Genomic DNA, 21,615 nt, shown 5'->3' with positions numbered 1-21,615 from the left:
ATTGATGATGTTCTGCACTTCTCTACAGGCCACCATATCAGAGCTTCATCGTAGAATCTTGCTGGAGCTGGTTCGCCCTCTCATACAAGGCAAAATATCCTGCACCAATTCAAAGACCAGAAGGAAAGTGGCCTCCAAGATGAGAGAAGAGTCCAAGCAGCTGGGTCAGATCTTCAGCAGGTTGGTAAGTGACGATTCTGCAGATCCTGAGCTGAAGTCACCATGGTGGTGCCCAAACCCGATATTGGATCATGTCTCCTTTCTCTCCATAGGAATCTCCTGAAACCACTCTGGACCAGGTCATACCCAGACTCACTGAGATTCTTGTGCTAGAGGACACGCCGTCTATCCAGATGGAAGTTGGGATGCTGGTGTCCGACTTTCCGGATTTTAGGTGAGTGCATAGTCCTGAGCTCATCATTACTCATTGCGTTTCTTTGGACCTAGTCACGCTTTTGCCCATCTCTCCCACTCACCATTACATTATCTCCATTGATGACCATTCCATGATCTTCTCTCAGGAAGCGCCATCTGTCTTCTCTACTTGATGTTCGTGGCTTTTGGGATCCGAGCTCCAGGCAGCAGATCTTGGGTGTCCTCCATGACTTAGAAGGTGTAGACGCGTTCTCTCTGTGTCGGGGTGCTCCAGGATTTTTTGCTGACATTAGCTTCACACGAGACACCCGCTGCGTAAATATCAATCTCTCTCGAGTCTCCCAGTTTGGTCACAGGACTTTCAGTCGGCTGAGCCGTCAGAGAACAAACATTTTAAGTCCTGCTGGTGGTGGTTTAGGCAATGGAGAAGAAGACACGCAGCTTTAGATGGCTACAGACATGTTTGCCCAACGTCATGGATAAAAGGTGGTTAATAGTGGGGAAACGATGAAAGCTGAAGACAGAGAAGTGATGATGTGAGATGTCTCGCTACGTCAGGTTGCCATTGTTAGCAATGGTGAGAGCCAAGTTCTTCTTCCTGCAGCCCAGCAGAGTCAAGGCCTTGAGGGAACTCCATATTTCTTGAGCGGAGTATTATGTGAGGCAACGGGTGCTTCTCTTGGAGATTAATAAGACTGAGACTTCCAGCAGATATCCTCCATGTATATGTAGAATATATTCTAAAGAGTCAATGTAATAAAGATTAATTTAACAGTTTGCATTGTCCTTGTCATTACTTCCAAGATACAAACCACTAAATGTCCAATGTCTGGTAATATGGCAAAGATTCTGGATTATTAGATATTCTGGATTAATAGATGCTCAGATTTCTTTGTACTTTATTTACAAAATAAAAGTCCATATGTGACTACATCACAAGTCACCCACGGTCAGCAGGAACATTTTGGCTCCTGTACCCCATGCAAAATGATCAACAGGCCCTCACCTACCATGCTCTATTTCTAATATTGGTGTCCTATCTCATAAGGAGCTTGGGCCTCGCCAAGCTTTGGGACCGGCCTCAGCTACCACCTCTGCGCCCCCTATAGCTGCTTCCCAGTCTTGTTTTCTGTCCATAGACTATAATGGCTTCCTTTCCCGAAAATGTCCCTCCGGAGCCTTTAAGAGTCCTTGGAAGCACCAGATACTTCAGGAGGGCTCTTACTCATCAGCAGGTCAAGGATGGGGTCTTGGAAGTGGTTTATGACAAACTTTTATGGGTCCTGGAATGTTGTTCCCAAACTGACAGGGAAGTGTCAATGAGGGGATACAGAAAAATAAACAGGATACAGGAGGGAACAGGCGGCAGAGGTCACCATCGCATCCTGTTTAGATGGCGGCTGATAGGATGGTGACCATGTGCACGGATTTAACTCCATTAGAATAAGAAAATAAAAGTGATCCAAGACACATGTGAAGGAGAAGCAGGCAATATTATTACATACTCAGTGGCACAACTAGAGTCCTACGGGCCTTGGGGCAAAATAGAGACCTGACCCTACAACCGCCCACACTACTGTGGCCCACACATCTGAACAACATGCTGGAGGGCAGCCGAGGTCCACATATTGCCCTGGGGCCCATAGGACTGTAGTTACATCACTGATGATCACTAGCATTATATACTGGGGACCCTGACGGCTAATATATGATGTGTGACCCACAGTGGTTTAGACAAAAACATACCTTAAAAGCTGCCGTGGACCAAGCTGCACTGCAGACTAGTGGGAATGGTGGGTATCCAGGGGCTTGTCCCTGCCCACTGCACTGGAGTGACCGTTGTCGCCTTATACACACACTCAGGGACAGACCTGTCACTCCAGTCTCCCATGCGGCACAGTCCCAAGCAGTTCAAACTTTTCTCGGAAATGCCGCAGTGCTTCAGAGTCAGACGCACCTGGCTGAAATCATACAGCCGGAGCCTGATACATGGCATCCGCTGTCAGGTTCTCCTTAATAAACCTATGGCCTATATGGCCTAACTATTTAAGAAAGTTACAGTGCGGTATCTTCTTTCTCACAAATCCCAGTGGTGATGTAGTTATATGGCCGCTCTTCTCCTCAGTGATGATTTAGTAATATATATAGTAATATGTCTGCTCTTCTCCTCAGTAATGATACACTAATATATATAGTAATATGGCCGCTCTTCTCCTCAGGGATGATATAGCAATATATATAGTAATATGGCTTCTCTTCTCCTCAGTAATGATCCAATAATATATATAGTAATATATGGCCGCTCTTATCCTCAGGGATGATATAGCAATATATATAGTAATATGGCTTCTCTTCTCCTCAGTAATGATCCAATAATATATATAGTAATATGGCCGCTCTTCTCCTCAGGGATGATATAGTAATATATTATCTATAGTAATATGGCCGCTCTTCTCCTCAGTGATGATACAGTAATATATATAGTAATATGGCCACTCTTCTCCTCAGTGATGATACAGTAATATATATAGTAATATGGCCGCTCTTCTCCTCAGTGATGATACAGTAATATATATAGTAATATGGCCGCTCTTCTCCTCAGTGATGATACAGTAATATATATAGTAATATGGCCGCTCTTCTCCTCAGTGATGATACAGTAATATATATAGTAATATGGCCACTCTGCTCCTCAGTGATGATATAGTAATATATAGAGAAATATGGCCGCCCTTCTCTTCAGTGATGATACAGAAATATATATAGTGATATGGCCGCCCTTCTCCTCAGTGTGATATAGTAATATATAGTAATATGGCCGCTCTTCTCCTCAGTGATGATATAGTAATATATATTAATATGGCCGCCCTTCTCCTCAGTGATGATACAGTAATATATATAGTAATATGGCCGCCCTTATATATCACCACTGAGGAGAAGGCTGTCCATACTACTATATATATTACTATATTGCACTGAGGAGAAGAGCGGCCATATTACCATATAATAATAATAATAATAATTTTTATTTATATAGCGCCAACATATTCCGCAGCGCTTTACAAATTATAGAGGGGACTTGTACAGACAATAGACATTACAGCATAACAGAAATACAGTTCAAAACAGATACCAGGAGGAATGAGGGCCCTGCTGCTCGCAAGCTACAAACTATGGGGAAAAGGGGAGACACGAGAGGTGGATTGTAACAATTGCTTTAGTTATTCGGACCAGCTATAGTGTAAGGCTCAGGTGTTCATGTAAAGCTGCATGAACCAGTATGTAGCAGTACAGACACAGAGGGCTAATACTGCATAAAGTGTATGAGAACATGATGCGATGGAAATCTGTGCTTTGGTCTGATGAGTCCAAATTTGAGATTTTTGGTTCCAACCATCGTGTTTTTGTGCAACGCAGAAAAGGTGAACAGATGGACTCTACATGCCTGGTTCCCACCGTGAAGCATGGAGGAGGAGGTGTGATGGTGTGGGGGTGCTTTACTGGTGATACTGTTGGGGATTTATTCAAAATTGAAGGCATACTGAACCAGAATGGCTACCACAGCATCTTGCAGCGGCATGCTACTCCATCCGGTTTGCGTTTAGTTGGACCATCATTTATTTTTCAACAGGACAATGACCCCAAACACACCTCCAGGCTGTGTAAGGGCTATTTGACCAAGAAGGAGAGTGATGGGGCGCTACGCCAGATGACCTGGCCTCCACAGTCACCAGACCTGAACCCAATCGAGATGGTTTGGGGTGAGCTGGACCACAGAGTGAAGGCAAAAGGGCTAACAAGTACTAAGCATTTGTGGGAACAACTTCAAGATAGTTGGAAGACCATTCCCGGTGACTACCTCTTGAAGCTCATCAAGAGAATGCCAAGAGTGTGCAAAGCAGTCAAAGAAAAAGGTGACTACTTTGAAGAACCTAGAATATAAGACATATTTTCAGTTGTTTCACACTTTTTTGTTAAATATATAATTCCACATGTGTTAACTCATAGTTTTGATGCCTTCAGTGTGAATTTACAAATTTTCATAGTCATGAAAAAACTGAAAAATCTTTAAATGAGAAGGTGTGTCCAAACTTTTGGTCTGTACTGTATATCATCACTGAGGAGAAGGGCAGCCATATTACTATATCATCACTGAGGAGAAGAGCGGCCATATTACTATATATGTTATTGTATCATCACTGAGGAGAAGAGCGGCCATATTACTATATATATATATATTACTATATCACACTGAGGAGAAGAGCGGCAATATTACTATATACATTACTGTATCACTGAGGAGAAGAGCGGCCATATTACTATATATTACTATATCATCACTGAGGAGAAGGGCAGCCACCTTACTATAGATATACAGTATATATTACTATATCATCACTGAGAAGGGCAGCCATATTACTATATATGTTTCTATATCATCACTGAGAAGGGTGGCCATATTACTATATATTACTACATACCTCCCAACTTTTGAAGCTAGGAAAGAGGGACAAAGTTTGTGGCGCGCAATGCGCGCCGCGGCAAATCTTAGGCCACGCCTCTGACCACACCCATTCACTAGCCACACCCATTTAGCACTGCTGATCACATTGTTCATAAAGAATAATTCTAAACAAAAAAATAAGGCCACACAGTGCTCCATACTGTATAATGGCCACACATGATGCTCCATACTGTATGATAGTCACAGATGATGCTCAATACTGTATAATGGCCGCACATGATGCTCCATACTGTATAATGGCCGCACATGATGCTCCATACTGTATAATGGCCACACATGATGCTCCATACTGTATAATGGCCGCACATGATGCTCCATACTGTATAATGGCCACACATGATGCTCCATACTGTATGATGGCCACAGATGATGCTCAATACTGTATAATGGCCGCACATGATGCTCCATACTGTATAATGGCCGCACATGATGCTCCATACTGTATAATGGCCGCACATGATGCTCCATACTGTATAATGGCCGCACATGATGCTCCATACTGTATAATGGCCGCACATGATGCTCCATACTGTATAATGGCCGCACATGATGCTCCATACTGTATAATGGCCGCACATGATGCTCCATACTGTATAATGACCGCACATGATGCTCCATACTGTATAATGGCCGCACATGATGCTCCATACTGTATAATAGCCACACATGATGCTCCATACTGTATAATGGCCGCACATGATGCTCCATACTGTATAATGGCCCCACATGATGCTCCATACTGTATACTGGCCCCACATGATGCTCCATATTGTATAATGACCGCACATGATGCTCCATACTGTATATTGGCTGCACATGATGCTCCATACTGTATAGTGACCGCACATGATGCTCCATACTGTATATTGGCTGCACATGATGCTCCATACTGTATAATGACTGCACACGATGCTCCATACTGTATAATGACCGCACATGATGCTCCATACTGTATATTGGCCGCACATGATACTTCGTATCGTGTAATGGCCACACATAGCTACTCCTACACACGCGGCTGTGCTCTGTACACTTTGCACACACGACTCCACTCTATACATCTCATACACACACATGGCTCCGCTCCGTACACCTCGTACACACACGGCTCCGCTCCATACACCTCGTACACACACGGCTCCGCTCCAAACACCTCGTACACACACGGCTCCGCTCCATACACCTCGTACACACACGGCTCCGCTCCATACACCTCGTACACACACACGGCTCCCCTCCATACACCTCGTACACATTCAGCTCCGCTCCATACACCTCGTACACATTCAGCTCCGCTCCATACAGCTCATACACACACGGCTCCGCTCCATACACCTCATACACACACGGCTCCGCTCCATACACCTCATACACACACGACTCCGCTTCATACATCTCATACACACATGGCTCCGCTCCATACACCTCGTACACATTCAGCTCCACTCCATACACCTCATACACACACGGCTCCGCTCCATATACCTCGTACACACAGCTCCACTCCATACACCTCATACACACACGGCTCCGCTCCGTACACCTCGTACACACACGGCTCCTATCCATACATCTCGTACACACATGTCACCACTCCGTACACCTCATACACACACGGCTCCTCTCCATACATCTCGTACACACGGCACTACTCCGTACACCTCATACACACACCGCTCCGCTCCATACACATTGCACACGCTGCTCCGCTCTGTATACCTTGCACACACACGGCTCTGCTCCGCACACCTCGTACACACGTGGCTCTGCTCTGTACACCTCGTACACACATTGCTCCGCTCCGTACACCTTTCCTTATCTACAGGTCTTTTGCACGTCATAGAGACCTCTCCCTTTTCAGCTATTATATACAGGTCCTTCTCAAAAAATTAGCATATAGTGTTAAATTTCATTATTTACCATAATGTAATGATTACAATTAAACTTTCATATATTATAGATTCATTATCCACCAACTGAAATTTGTCAGGTCTTTTATTGTTTTAATACTGATGATTTTGGCATACAACTCCTGATAACCCAAAAAACCTGTCTCAATAAATTAGCATATCAAGAAAAGGTTCTCTAAACGACCTATTACCCTAATCTTCTGAATCAACTAATTAACTCTAAACACATGCAAAAGATACCTGAGGCTTTTATAAACTCCCTGCCTGGTTCATTACTCAAAACCCCCATCATGGGTAAGACTAGCGACCTGACAGATGTCAAGAAGGCCATCATTGACACCCTCAAGCAAGAGGGTAAGACCCAGAAAGAAATTTCTCAACAAATAGGCTGTTCCCAGAGTGCTGTATCAAGGCACCTCAATGGTAAGTCTGTTGGAAGGAAACAATGTGGCAGAAAACGCTGTACAACGAGAAGAGGAGACCGGACCCTGAGGAAGATTGTGGAGAAGGACCGATTCCAGACCTTGGGGAACCTGAGGAAGCAGTGGACTGAGTCTGGTGTGGAAACATCCAGAGCCACCGTGCACAGGCGTGTGCAGGAAATGGGCTACAGGTGCCGCATTCCCCAGGTAAAGCCACTTTTGAGCTACAGAGAAGCAGCACTGGACTGTTGCTAAGTGGTCCCAAGTACTTTTTTCTGATGAAAGCAAATTTTGCATGTCATTCGGAAATCAAGGTGCCAGAGTCTGGAGGAAGACTGGGGAGAAGGAAATGCCAAAATGCCTGAAGTCCAGTGTCAAGTACCCACAGTCAGTGATGGTGTGGGGTGCCATGTCAGCTGCTGGTGTTGGTCCACTGTGTTTCATCAAGGGCAGGGTCAATGCAGCTAGCTATCAGGAGATTTTGGAGCACTTCATGCTTCCATCGGCTGAAATGCTTTATGGAGATGAAGATTTCATTTTTCAGCACGACCTGGCACCTGCTCACAGTGCCAAAACCACTGGTAAATGGTTTACTGACCATGGTATTACTGTGCTCAATTGGCCTGCCAACTCTCCTGACCTGAACCCCATAGAGAATCTGTGGGATATTGTGAAGAGAAAGTTGAGAGACGCAAGACCCAACACTCTGGATGAGCTTAAGGCCGCTATTGAAGCATCCTGGGCCTCCATAACATCTCAGCAGTGTCACAGGCTGATTGCCTCCATGCCACGCCGCATTGAAGCAGTCATTTCTGCCAAAGGATTCCCGTCCAAGTATTGAGTGCATAACTGAACATTATTATTTGTTGTTTTTTTTGTTTGTTATTAAAAAACACTTTTATTTGATTGGATGGGTGAAATATGCTAATTTATTGAGACAGGTTTTTTGGGTTATCAGGAGTTGTATGCCAAAATCATCAGTATTAAAACAATAAAAGACCTGACAAATTTCAGTTGGTGGATAATGAATCTATAATATATGAAAGTTTAATTGTAATCATTACATTATGGTAAATAATGAAATTTAACACTATATGCTAATTTTTTGAGAAGGACCTGTATATACTAGATTGTGGCCCGATTCTAACGCATCGGGTATTCTAGAATATGCATGTCCCCGTAGTATATGGACAATGATGATTCTAGAATTCGCGGCAGACTGTGCCCGTCGCTGATTGGTCAAGGCAACCTTTATGACATCATCGTCGCCATGGCAACCATTATGACATCTACGCCGATACTGTGCCAGTCGCTGATTGGTCGAGGCGAATTCGCGGCAGACTGTGCCCGTCGCTGATTGGTCGAGGCAACTTTTATCACATCATCGTCGCCATGCTGTGCCCATCGCTGATTGGTCGAAGCCTGGCGGCCTCGACCAATCAGAGACGCGGGATTTCCAGGACAGACAGACAGACAGAAAAACCCTTAGACAATTATATATATACTAGATTGTGGCCCGATTCTAACGCATCGGGTATTCTAGAATATGCATGTCCCCGTAGTATATGGACAATGATGATTCCAGAATTTGCGGCAGACTGTGCCCGTCGCTGATTGGTCGAGGCAACCTTTATGACATCTTTGTCGCCATGGCAACCATTATGACATCATCATCCCTGTGCCCGTTGCTGATTGGTCGAGGCCTGGCGGCCTCGACCAATCAGAGACGCGGGATTTCCAGGACAGACAGACGGAAAAACCCTTAGACAATTATATATATAGATATATATATTTATATATGCTTCTTTGCAAACATGTGGTGATTTAAGGTACTGTCACACTAGACGATATCGCTAGCGATCCGTGACGTTGCAGCGTCCTCGCTAGCGATATCGTCCAGTGTGACAGGCAGCAGCGATCAGGCCCCTGCTGTGCTGTCGCTGGTCGGGGAAGAAAGTCCAGAACTTTATTTCGTCGCTGGACTCCCCGTAGACATCGCTGAATCGGCATGTGTGACACCGATTCAGCGATGTCTTTGCTGGTAACCAGGGTAAACATCGGGTAACTAAGCGCAGGGCCGCGCTTAGTAACCCGATGTTTACCCTGGTTACCATCCTAAAAGTAAAAAAACAAACACTACATACTTACCTACAGCCGTCTGTCCTCCAGCGCTGTGCTCTGCTCTCCTCCTGCTCTGGCTGTGAGCGTCGGTCAGCCGGAAAGCAGAGCGGTGACGTCACCGCTCTGCTTTCTGGCTGCCCGGCGCTCACAGCCAGACCAGAATAGCAGAGCGCCGAGGACAGACAGCGGTAGGTAAGTATGTAGTGTTTGTTTTTTTTTACTTTTTAGGATGGTAACCAGGGTAAACATCGGGTTACTAAGCGCGGCCCTGCGCTTAGTTACCCGATGTTTACCCTGGTTACCGGGGACCTCGGGATCGTTGGTCGCTGCAGAGCTGTCTGTGTGACAGCTCTCCAGCGACCAAACAGCGACGCTGCAGCGATCCGGATCGTTGTCGGTATCGCTGCAGCGTCGCTATGTGTGACGGTACCTTTATACTGCCAGCCCTATTTATCTTACTATATTATGTTAAAATATTTCTTGCAGACATATTATGTGTGATTAGGGGTGTTTTGTACACACTTGTATTTTTAATGTTTTTAGATGTTCTTTGCTTGGTGTTTAATAAACTATTTGCTATTTTTCTATTCCTTGTGGTTGTGCTGGCCTGTTTGTAGTCCAATCTTTTTTTCTTTTCTTTGCCGCTCCATACACCTTTCACACGCTGCTCCGCTCCGTACACCTCGTACACACACGGCTGCGCTCCGTACACCTCTTGCACACGGCTCCGTACACCTCTTACACACACGGCTCCGCTCCGTACACCTCGTACACACACGGCTGTGCTCCGTACACCTCATGCACACGGCTCCGTACACCTCTTACACACACCGCTCCGCTCCATACACATCTTCCACACACGACTCCGCTCCGTACACCTCGTACACCCACGGCTGCGCTCTGTACACCTCATGCACACGGCTCCATACACCTCTTACACACACGGCTCCGCTCCGTACACGTCTTTCGCACATGACTCCGCTCTATACACCTTTCACACTCTGCTCCGATCCATACACCTCGTACACACACGGCTCTGCTACATCCACACTGTAAACACCTCCTGGCCTCACACATACACTTACCCTTCTCTGGCACTATGGCAACCAGCAGAGTCCTGTACACAGAGGTCCTCCCGATCCATCATGTGATCCGTGACTCCTCCCATCCTGTGACCTCATCACAGGTCCTGTTCGCACAGAGCAGCCATTACTGTTGTGAATTCTGCTCTTGGGTTCCCTCCAGTGGTTGTTGGTGGGAATGCAGTTGTCTCTGACTCGCAGTCCTGGCCAGGTGTATCGGATAATTACAATTCTGACTGGGATATTTAGGTGTGCAGGATCCTTTAGCCCTTGCCAGTTGTCAATGTTTCTTTGGAAGTGTTGGATCTCTGCCTGGCCTCTCCTGCTTATCTGCCAGTTCAGCAAAGATAAGGGTCTGTTTCTTTTCCTGTGGCACACATGCAGTGTGCTTATTTTCAGTACTGTTCGTTTGTTTTTCTTTTATCCAGATTAGACTGTGTCTGTGTTTTCTCATTCTGGTTGGTTTCACTGGAGTTGCAGATATACGCTCCTACATCTTTAGTTAGATGTAGGAAGTTTTTTGCATATTCTGCTGTGGATTTTTTGAAGGGTTTTAATACTGACCGCACAGAACTCTGTCCTATTCTGTCCTATCTAGCTAGAGTGGCCTCCTGTGCTAAATCCTGTTTTTTTCTGCCTGTGTATGTTTTTTCCTCTCCGACTCACCGCCAATATTTGTGGGGGGGGGGGCTGTCTATCCTTTGGGGATTTTCTCTGAGGCAAGATAGTATTCCGATTTCCATCTTTAGGGGTATTCAGTCCTCCGGCTGTGACGAGGTGTCTAGGTGTGTTAGGTACACTCCACGGCTACTTCTGGTTGCGGTGTTAAGTTCAGGGTTGCGGTCAGTATAGTGGCCACTTTCTCCAGTGAAAGTTCTCATGCAGCTCCAAGGTCACCGGATCATAACACATTACGTGGTGTGCTGCTCTGCGGGTGCAGCCTGTGCAGGGATTCAGGGAGCTCTCAGCTGACCGGGTGATATCACATACCTCCCAACCAGTGCGGGACAATTAATGTCCCGCCCGGGATCGCGGGGCTGACTGTCAAAATCAGGACAGTCCCGCTGAATCCGGGACGGTTGGGAGGTAGGTTACTATATTATCCCTGAGGAGAAGGGCGGCAAATTTTTATTCATTGCATAGTGGAATGTGTTCAGAACAATAAAACATAATTATCAATGTCCAAGGAGAAAAAGGAAAATGCGGCACTCACCCAGGTAGATTGCGAATCAAAGTCCTTTATTCATCATAACGTAACAACGGACATAGTAAGGAGAGGCGGCTGGGAGAGATCAGCGGTGCGGGGAGAAAGTCCTGTTCTTTCTCCCCGCACCGCTGATCTCTCCCAGCCGCCTCTCCTTACTATGTCCGTTGTTACGTTATGATGAATAAAGGACTTTGATTCGCAATCTACCTGGGTGAGTGCCGCATTTTCCTTTTTCTCCTTGGATATTTGTTCACTGCTTTTTATGCTGAGCACCACCCGAACATTGCAGACTATATACGTGCTATAGGAGTCTTGCAGTGGAATCCTCAGGCTGCGGCTACACCGCCTGCTGCGATAACACCTAGTGCCGTTCATATTTTGTGCTTTTTGATTTTTTATAATTATCAATGTAAATCAAAATGAATAGCCCACAGAGGTCTGGATTTAGAATGATACTCAAAATCAAAGTGGAAAATCAAATTACAGGTTTATCCAACTTCAGTGGAAATGCATCATGACAAGGAAAAGATGCTCAGTATTGTATGTTGCCTCCACGTGCCTGTATGACCCCCTATGATGCCTGACAAGCTCCTGATGAGGCAGCGGATGGTCTCCTGAGGGATCTCCTCCCAGACCTGGACTAAAGCATCCATCAACTCCTGGTGCAATATGACATTGGTGGATGGAGCGAGACATGATGTCCCAGATGTGCTCAATCGGATTCAGGTCTCGGGAACGGGCGGGCCAATCCAAAGCTTCAATGCCTTCATCTTACAGGAACTGCTGACATACTCCAGCCACATGAGGTCTGGCATTGTCCTGCATTAGGAGGAACCCAGGGCCAATCACACCAGCATATGGTCTCACAAGGGGTCTGAGGATCTCATCTCGGTACATAATGGCAGTCAGGCTACTTCTGGTGAGCACATGGAGGGCTGTCCGGCCCTCCAATGAAATGCCACCCCACACCATTACTGACCCACTGTCAAACCGACCGGTCATGGTGAAGGATGTTGAAGGCAGAAGATTGCTTTCCACGCATTCTCCAGATTCTGTCACATGTGCTCAGTGTGAACCTGCTTTCATCTGTGAAGAGCACAGGGTGTCAGTGGCGAATTTGCCAATCCTGGTGTTCTGTGGCAAATGCCAAGCGTTTTGCACGGTGTTGGGCTGTGAGCTCAACCCCCATCTGTGGACGTCAGGCACTCAGACCATCCTGATGGAGTCGATTTCTAACCGTTTGTGCAGACACATGTACATTTGTGGCCTGCTAGAGGTTATTTTGCAGGGCTCTGGCAGTGCTTCTCCTGTTCCTCCTTGCACAAAGGTGGAGGTAGTGGTCCTGCTGCTGGGTTGTTACCCTCCTATGGCCCCTTCCACATCTCCTGTTGTACTGGCCTGTCTCCTGGTAGCGCCTCCAGCCTCTGGACACTACGCTGGCAGACACAGCAAACCTTCTTGCCACAGCTCGCATTGATGTGCCATCCTGGATGAGCTGCACTACCTGAGCCACTTGTGTTGGTTGTAGAGTGGGTTGTCTTATGCTACCACGAGTGTGAAAGCACAACCAACATTCAAAAGTGACCAAAACATCAGCCAGAAAGCATTGGTACTGAGATGTGGTCTGTTGTCCCCACCTGCAGAACCACTCTTATTGAGGGTGTCTTGATAATTGCCAATAATTTCCACCTGTTGTCTATTCCATTTGCACAACAGCATGTGAAATTGATTGTCAATCAGTGTTGCTTCCTAAGTGGACAGTTTGATTTCACAGAAATTTGATTTACTTGGAGTTATATTCTGTTGTTTAAGTGCTCCCTTTTTTTGTGAAGTGTATATAGTAATATGGCCACTCTTCTCCTTAGTGATGATCCATGTATATAACTGTTAATCTTCCCGACGTTCTCCTCAGTGGTGATATAGTAATATACAGTGTGTCCGTAATGTCATGGTGCACTTTTGACCAGTCACTGGAAAGCAACAAAAAATGACAGAAATGTGCAATATGCTCCAAATAAAAGAAAAACTCTCCCAGTTTCATACCTATTCAGTGCAGTTCGATGTGGGCTCCATTTGTTGCCCTACACATATCCAATTGATAGTGAAGTTCTTGCCACATACGGGTAAGGACGTCTGGTGTAACAGAATGAATAACGTCTGTGATTCTCTCTTTTATGGAAGGTCGCCTCATCGCTAAGCACCATCTTCCGCAAAAATCTTGCATCATTGTCGATCTCATGAAGCATATCTGTAGCAAACAAGCATCGTTTGGGTCTATCCGCCGGTTTGATAGCGTGCAACATCCGCAATTTGTACCCCGTTAAACAGAGACGTTTCTTTAACACCTTAGGAACTGTAGTCTTGCTTAGGTGTAATTGTCGAGCACAAGCACGCATAGATTTTTTAGGGCTCCTTAGGTAGCTATCCCATATAGCCTCTACAGACTCGTCACTGACTGATGGCCTACCAGAACGGGATTTCTTCACCAAACTGTCGGTTTCCTTCAAATGCTTATCCCACAAGTAATGTTATTCCTATGTGGTGGCGCTTCGTTATAAATGCGCCAATATTCACGTAGCACTTTGGTCACGGATTCGAATTTAGCGAGCCACAGAACACACTGAACTTTCCTCTGTACCGTCCACATCTCAACTGGCATGGAAAACCACACAGCTGGCATAAGCTTGTGATTGCATGATGTCACAGACCTGGCAGTGTATTAACCAGAGTTCATTTTATCAGGGGCAAATCTGACTGGGGGCTCAGCAACAGCTTAAATGAATTTGGGTTGTTTGATTGGTTCTTGTTATCTCTCCTCATGAACAGGTCTGATATGATTGGGCCAGAGAAAGGCAGCGAAAATGTGAACTATAAATATATCCTGTGACTGGTCAAAAGTGCACAATGACTTTATGGACACACTAACTATATATAGTCATGTCTGTGTCATTCTCCGTGGTGGTCGGGCTCGACCTCCTCACCTTGGCCATGTCTTTGAGCACTGAACACCTTGTAGTTCTGGGTCTTGCTCAGTGGTGGTTGGGTTCGCCTTCTCACCTCGGCCCTGTCTCTGAGCACTGGACACCTTATAGTTCTGGGTATTGCTCAGTTGTGGTCGGGCTTGACCTCCTCACCTCGGCCATGTCTCTGAGCACTGAACACCTTGTAGTTCTGGTGTCTTGCTCAGTTGTGGTCAGGCTTGACCTCCTCACCTCGGCCATGTCTCTGAGCACTGAACACCTTGTAGTTCTGGGTCTTGCTCAGTTGTGGTCGGGCTCAACCTCATCACCTCGGCCCTATCTCTGAGCACTGGACACCTTATAGTTCTGGGTATTGCTCAGTTGTGGTCGGGCTAGGCCTCCTCACCTCGGCCATGTCTCTGAGCACTGAACACCTTGTAGTTCTGGTGTCTTGCTCAGTTGTGGTCGGGCTCGACCTCATCACCTCGGCCCTGTCTCTGAGCACTGGACACCTTATAGTTCTGGGTATTGCTCAGTTGTGGTCGGGCTTGACCTCCTCACCTCGGCCCTGTCTCTGAGCACTAGACACCTTATAGTTCTGGGTATTGCTCAGTTGTGGTCAGGCTTGACCTCCTCACCTCGGCCATGTCTCTGAGCACTGAACACCTTGTAGTTATGGGTCTTGCTCAGTTGTGGTCGGGCTCAACCTCATCACCTCGGCCCTATCTCTGAGCACTGGACATCTTATAGTTCTGGGTATTGCCCAGTGGTGGTCGGGCTCAGCCTCCTCACCTCGGTCCTACCTTTGGAATATGACAGTACTGGAGGATAACGACTTTATGGTCGTTTCACCTCTGATTTTACTCGTAACTTTGCAGATAATCTTCCTGTTTTTTTGCTCACGTTTTTGCAACCTGATGACTATTTGCTGGTTTTGTGATCACCTCAATATCTGTCTCTATGAGACTGGGAAGAATTTTTGACTTTTTGTTTTCCTTAGGAGAACAATCTGCCAAATAATAGAGAATCCGCCATCTACAAGGCCCTATTATTTATGATGGTGCTCATGGGTTGTACACCAGTGCCAATACTTGGCCTAAGAGACAGGTTCTGGTGTAATTTTACGTGTTTTTTTGTCTTGTCTCAGCTTTTGTGTTTGTAACTAACAATTTACATTGTTTAAATTTTAGGAAGTGCAACCGATCTTTTATCAGCGTCTTTCCTCTTTTTTGAGCATTATTATACACGGTATATATAGAGATGAGATCACCATTATTATATACTACAGTGATGTAGGTGGGGGACGGCAATGTGGCCAGATCGTAAAACACAACGTTCTTTATTAGGTGGAATGGCTAAATATAGGCTTATATATATATAGCTGTGTGGGTGTCATCGTGCCGTCGTCACCTCCGCGTGTCTCATTGTGATCATCAAAGCTCAGAGACGTCTAACAATCCTGGAAATGTACCGTATTCCTGAGAGACATTACATTACTGCTGAGGAATGGACGCCATCAATGTACACTCGCCTCAGCTGGCGCCACTGGCAGCTTTCTGCACTGCATTTAATAGTATTCTGTAATGGTTGACAGGGACAATGGGCACCAAGAAGGCAGCAAAGTGGGCAACTAAGATACAGGTATAAAGGGTTAACGCAATCGTAAATCACTGATCTCACATTGCAGACACACGGACAGGGATGATGCCATACTGAAGGTGCATGGACAGGGATGCTGTCACACCTCAGTAAATGGACAGGGATGATGTCACACCGCAGACGGACGGACAGAGATGATATCACGCTGCAGGCACACATATATGGATGATGTCACACTGCAGGCACACATATAGGGATGATGTCACACTGTAGGCACACATATAGGGATGATGTCACACCGCAAGGACACATAAGGATGATGTCATGGTGCAGGCACACGGACAGGGATGATGTCACACTGCAGGCACACAAATAAGGATGATGTCACGATGCAGGCACACGGACAGGGATGATGCCACACTGAAGGTGCATGGACAGGGATGATGTCACACCTCAGTAAATGGACAGGGATGATGTCACATCGCAGGCGGACAGACAGGGATGATCTCACGCTGCAGGCACACATACAGTGGGGCAAAAAAGTATTTAGTCAGTCAGCAATAGTGCAAGTTCCACCACTTAAAAAGATGAGAGGCGTCTGTAATTTACATCATAGGTAGACCTCAACTATGGGAGACAAACTGAGAAAAAAAAATCCAGAAAATCACATTGTCTGTTTTTTTATCATTTTTTTTGCATATTATGGTGGAAAATAAGTATTTGGTCAGAAACAAACAATTAAAATTTCTGGCTCTCACAGACCTGTAACTTCTTCTTTAAGAGTCTCCTCTTTCCTCCACTCATTACCTGTAGTAATGGCACCTGTTTAAACTAGTTATCAGTATGAAAAGACACCTGTGCACACCCTCAAACAGTCTGACTCCAAACTCCACTATGGTGAAGACCAAAGAGCTGTCAAAGGACACCAGAAACAAAATTGTAGCCCTGCACCAGGCTGGGAAGACTGAATCTGCAATAGCCAACCAGCTTGGAGTGAAGAAATCAACAGTGGGAGCAATAATTAGAAAATGGAAGACATACAAGGCCACTGATAATCTCCCTCGATCTGGGGCTCCACCAAAATCCCACCCCGTGGGGTCAGAATGATCACAAGAACGGTGAGCAAAAATCCCAGAACCACGCGGGGGGACCTAGTGAATGAACTGCAGAGAGCTGGGACCAATGTAACAAGGCCTACCATAAGTAACACACTACGCCACCATGGACTCAGATCCTGCAGTGCCAGATGTGTCCCACTGCTTAAGCCAGTACATGTCCGGGCCCGTCTGAAGTTTGCTAGAGAGCATTTGGATGATCCAGAGGAGTTTTGTGAGAATGTCCTATGGTCTGATGAAACCAAACTGGAACTGTTTGGTAGAAACACAACTTGTCGTGTTTGGAGGAAAAAGAATACTGAGTTGCATCCATCAAACACCATACCTACTGTAAAGCATGGTGGTGGAAACATCATGCTTTGGGGCTGTTTCTCTGCAAAGGGGCCAGGACGACTGATCCGGGTACATGAAAGAATGAATGGGGCCATGTATCGTGAGATTTTGAGTGCAAACCTCCTTCCATCAGCAAGGGCATTGAAGATGAAACGTGGCTGGGTCTTTCAACATGACAATGATCCAAAGCACACCGCCAGGGCAATGAAGGAGTGGCTTTGTAAGAAGCATTTCAAGGTCCTGGAGTGGCCTAGCCAGTCTCCAGATCTCAACCCTATAGAAAACCTTTGGAGGGAGTTGAAAGTCCGTGTTGCCAAGCGAAAAGCCAAAAACATCACTGCTCTAGAGGAGATCTGCATGGAGGAATGGGCCAACATACCAACAACAGTGTGTGGCAACCTTGTGAAGACTTACAGAAAACGTTTGACCTCTGTCATTGCCAACAAAGGATATATTACAAAGTATTGAGATGAAATTTTGTTTCTGACCAAATACTTATTTTCCACCATAATATGCAAATAAAATGTTAAAAAAAACAGACAATGTGATTTTCTGGATTTTTTTTTCTCAGTTTGTCTCCCATAGTTGAGGTCTACCTATGATGTAAATTACAGACGCCTCTCATCTTTTTAAGTGGTGGAACTTGCACTATTGCTGACTGACTAAATACTTTTTTGCCCCACTGTATATGGATGAAGTCACACTGCAGGCACACATATAGGGATGATGTCACACTGTAGGCACACATATAGGGATGATGTCACATCGCAAGGACACATATAAGGATGATGTCATGGTGCAGGCACACATATGGGGATGATCTCATGCCACAGGAACACGGACAGGGATGATGTCACACTGCAGGCACACATATAAGGATGATGTCACGATGCAGGCATATGGACAGGGATGATGTCACACTGCAGGCACACATAGAAGGATGATGTCACACTGCAGGCACAAAGATAGGGGTGATCTCGTGCCGCAGGCACATGGACAAGGATGATGTCACGCCGCAGCCACACGGACAGGGACTATATCACGCTTCAGACACACAGAAAGATTATGTCAAGATATTTTATAGCCTCAGCATCCTGTGCTGAGAGGACAAGTCTCGAACATAGATTCTTGGTGGGAAATCCAAGCTATTTGAGCTCTGCAGTAAATCCACATGTTGTTCCCAGTCATCATCCTCATCGCCTTCCTCTCTGATTCTCTGTTCTGGTCTTAGATTCTGACTCTGACTTTGGCTTTTCTACCTCCCCAGGACAGGACCACTGTCTCATTTGGTGATGAAATTCCTTCATTCCTGTAGAATAATCTCTGCCTTCAGTCTCTGAATTTATCAGGTGGCCTCTCCATGCTTCACATTCTGCAGGTGGTTGATTTTTCTTGCCCTTCTCAACTCGCAGGGCAGCTTTTCCAGCGTCAGTATTATCTCAACGTTCACACAGACTCCGAATTGCCCTTGACTCCTCTTCCTACGTTTCGCCATCTTGATGGCTCCAGCAGGACTGGACAGGAATGGTCTCCCTTATCCTTTATACATTCTTCTCACTATAACCTCCCTGCTTGGAAAGCACCTCACCAGTTTAGTCCAGCTTTTATCCTTTCTTTAGTCTTGTTCTCCTCATTAGAATAGGCTTAGATACACCATTGACTGTATGACTGGTTTGGATAAAGCCCTTCAGCATAAAATATAACCGGATTACGTTGGCAATCTGCAGTATCCTGGAGCGCAGAGCATTGTGATCGGTGCAGCAGCTCAGACCGTCGTCTCCCACTGAAGGGGGCACCACCGGCCTCAATGGCCTGGGCACCACTATTTGCACGCTTAATCATCCACTTAATGCAAAAACCTAAACTATCTGTCCCCTTTTTACTTACAACCACACCCGTTACAGACAGGCGTATATGATCCGGTTCACAGACATGTAATCTTGCATTGGTATAAGTCTGGGCAGCACTGAAGAGTTCAGGGACTGTAATTATGGCGCACTCATGGGGCGTCACCTTTAAGGTGGTTCATTAATCATGAAATGTCTGATGTTAGATCTCACCTGGACTCTGTACTGTGATATTATCATAACCACAGCTTAACCACAAAACACTAGACCATGCAAAAAAGAGCGGACGCCAAGGGCTGAAATGCGTGGTGCGTAAAAATTGACTTATCCTCTGCTACATGAGTCTCTGCTGAGCCCCAAGCTACACCCGAAAGGGACATCAGTAGAATTGTGCAGCGGGGGCACCATGAAATGGGCATCGATAGTGGAGCCGACGCACATAAGCGTAAGATCTACAAGCCCCGAGCCAAGTATCGGGTGTGAAGTGCCTCCATGTTCTCTGGAATGATGAATCACTATCTGGCGGTCTGATGATGGAGGAAACGGAGGTTGGTGGATGCCTGAAGAATGCCACTGGTGTGTACAGTGCCTACTGGGAAATGTGGTGGAGGGATAATGTTAGGAGAAGGGATTTCAAGGTAAAGCCCACCGTTTCCAAAGGACTGTTACACAACGCAAACATTTGGGGAAGGGTTGAAGCTCTTTCTAACCAAAAGCTCTTGTCCGACTAACATTGAAAACCTATAACACACAGACGGGCGAGACGAGACGCGTGATCATCATTCCAATGGGATCGGATTCTTCTGATTGGCCACGACGGTAGATTACAATGCAACGACAGACGATCGTTAGATGCAAAGTTGCAACGTGACATCATGACCTCCATGTTGGGGAGTCTCCATCCATGGATCTGCGCTGGGCACTAATGGAGATCCTTCAGTGACTGAAGGGTTAACTAAGAAGTTCCCACATCTGATTCCTGGAATAAACCATTTCCTGCCTGTATGGGGGGGGGGGGGGAGTGGTGTTGGCAAGCGATATAATTAGTATTAATATCCACTGCTGCCGCGCCGGAGCTGTTGATGGTTTTTCTCCGGAAAGTGCTTGTTTCTTGTTTATGTAGTGAAATTGGCAGGCGACAGGGAGGGGACGAGCGCGGGAAGCGTCTGTGTCAGGTCGGTCATTAAGTATACAGCAGGTATATATATAGAACAGGAGGTCTGGCCTTGGCTGGTATCAGGGGACCGCCACCGATGTCTTCCCTGTCGCTCACAGGCTCTTATTGTCAAGAAGTAATAGGACATCCATTATCCCACCCTGTGAAGAGGCACGGCCGCGCCCAACAGGCCTGGTATATAGGATAATAATGTCTGCGTACGGTATATGTATGCGCACTACATGGAAAAAGGCATGTGCCCGTCCAGGAGACAGACATTACCATGCAGTCGCCCCTCTGCAGGTGGCTCGGCTCTCGCTCTTCTGGGAAGACTATATACAAAAGTTTAAAGACTTCTGTGGGACTTTTTGCTCCTTCATCCAGAAGAGCAATGGTGAGGTCAGACCCTGATGTTGGGGAGAGGCCGGGCTCCCAACCTTCATTATAGGTGAATGAGGGAGCTAAGTCCGGGTTCTGTTCTTCCACCAAACTCCCTCAACCATCGCTGTATAGACCTTGGGCACAGTCATGGGGAAAAGAACCATCAGACGCAGATAGAGAAGTGCGATCCGTCACTGCACAGAACGCGTCTCCTCCAGAGTCCAGTGGTGGCGGCTTTACACCACTCCATCTGACGCTCGGCCTTGTGCTTGGTGATGTACGGTTGCTCGGCCATGAAGCTTTCGGCGGGGGCGCGGTGTTTGTGCTGATACCAGAGGAGGTCTGGACTCTGTAGTTATGGGGTCAGCAGAACGTTGGGGACTTTTCTGTCCTCTGCTCCTCAGCACTCAGCCCACTGCTCGGTAACTTTATGGGGTCTCCACTTGGTGGCTGAGCTGCTGCAATTTCCTTCCACTTCTCAATAATATTACTCACAGGTGATGGGGGAAGATTCAGGAGGAAGAAATGTCATGACCAGACTTGTTACATGAACAGACTTATTACTCCGGTGAGTCCTATTAC

At 46.3% G+C, this 21,615-nt stretch overlaps 1 protein-coding gene across 3 annotated transcripts in view; it reads left to right on the top strand.

Annotated features, from left to right (window-relative positions):
• Window positions 1-1,152, top strand: part of EXOC3L2 (exocyst complex component 3 like 2) — a 66,991-nt gene extending 65,839 nt beyond the window's left edge. For all 3 annotated transcript variants that reach the window (XM_069746187.1, XM_069746184.1, XM_069746185.1), the window contains exons 10-12: window positions 29-184; window positions 273-394; window positions 522-1,152. In XM_069746187.1, the coding sequence (XP_069602288.1) occupies window positions 29-184; window positions 273-394; window positions 522-822 (579 nt within the window). In that variant the 3' untranslated portion in view covers window positions 823-1,152. The remainder of the gene's footprint in view (window positions 1-28; window positions 185-272; window positions 395-521) is intronic.
• Window positions 1,153-21,615: the final 20,463 nt, after the last annotated feature.

This window comes from Ranitomeya imitator, chromosome 2, assembly GCF_032444005.1.
Source record: "Ranitomeya imitator isolate aRanImi1 chromosome 2, aRanImi1.pri, whole genome shotgun sequence".
Classification (NCBI taxonomy): Eukaryota; Metazoa; Chordata; class Amphibia; order Anura; family Dendrobatidae; genus Ranitomeya; species Ranitomeya imitator.
This window is presented reverse-complemented; position numbering and strand designations above follow the sequence as displayed.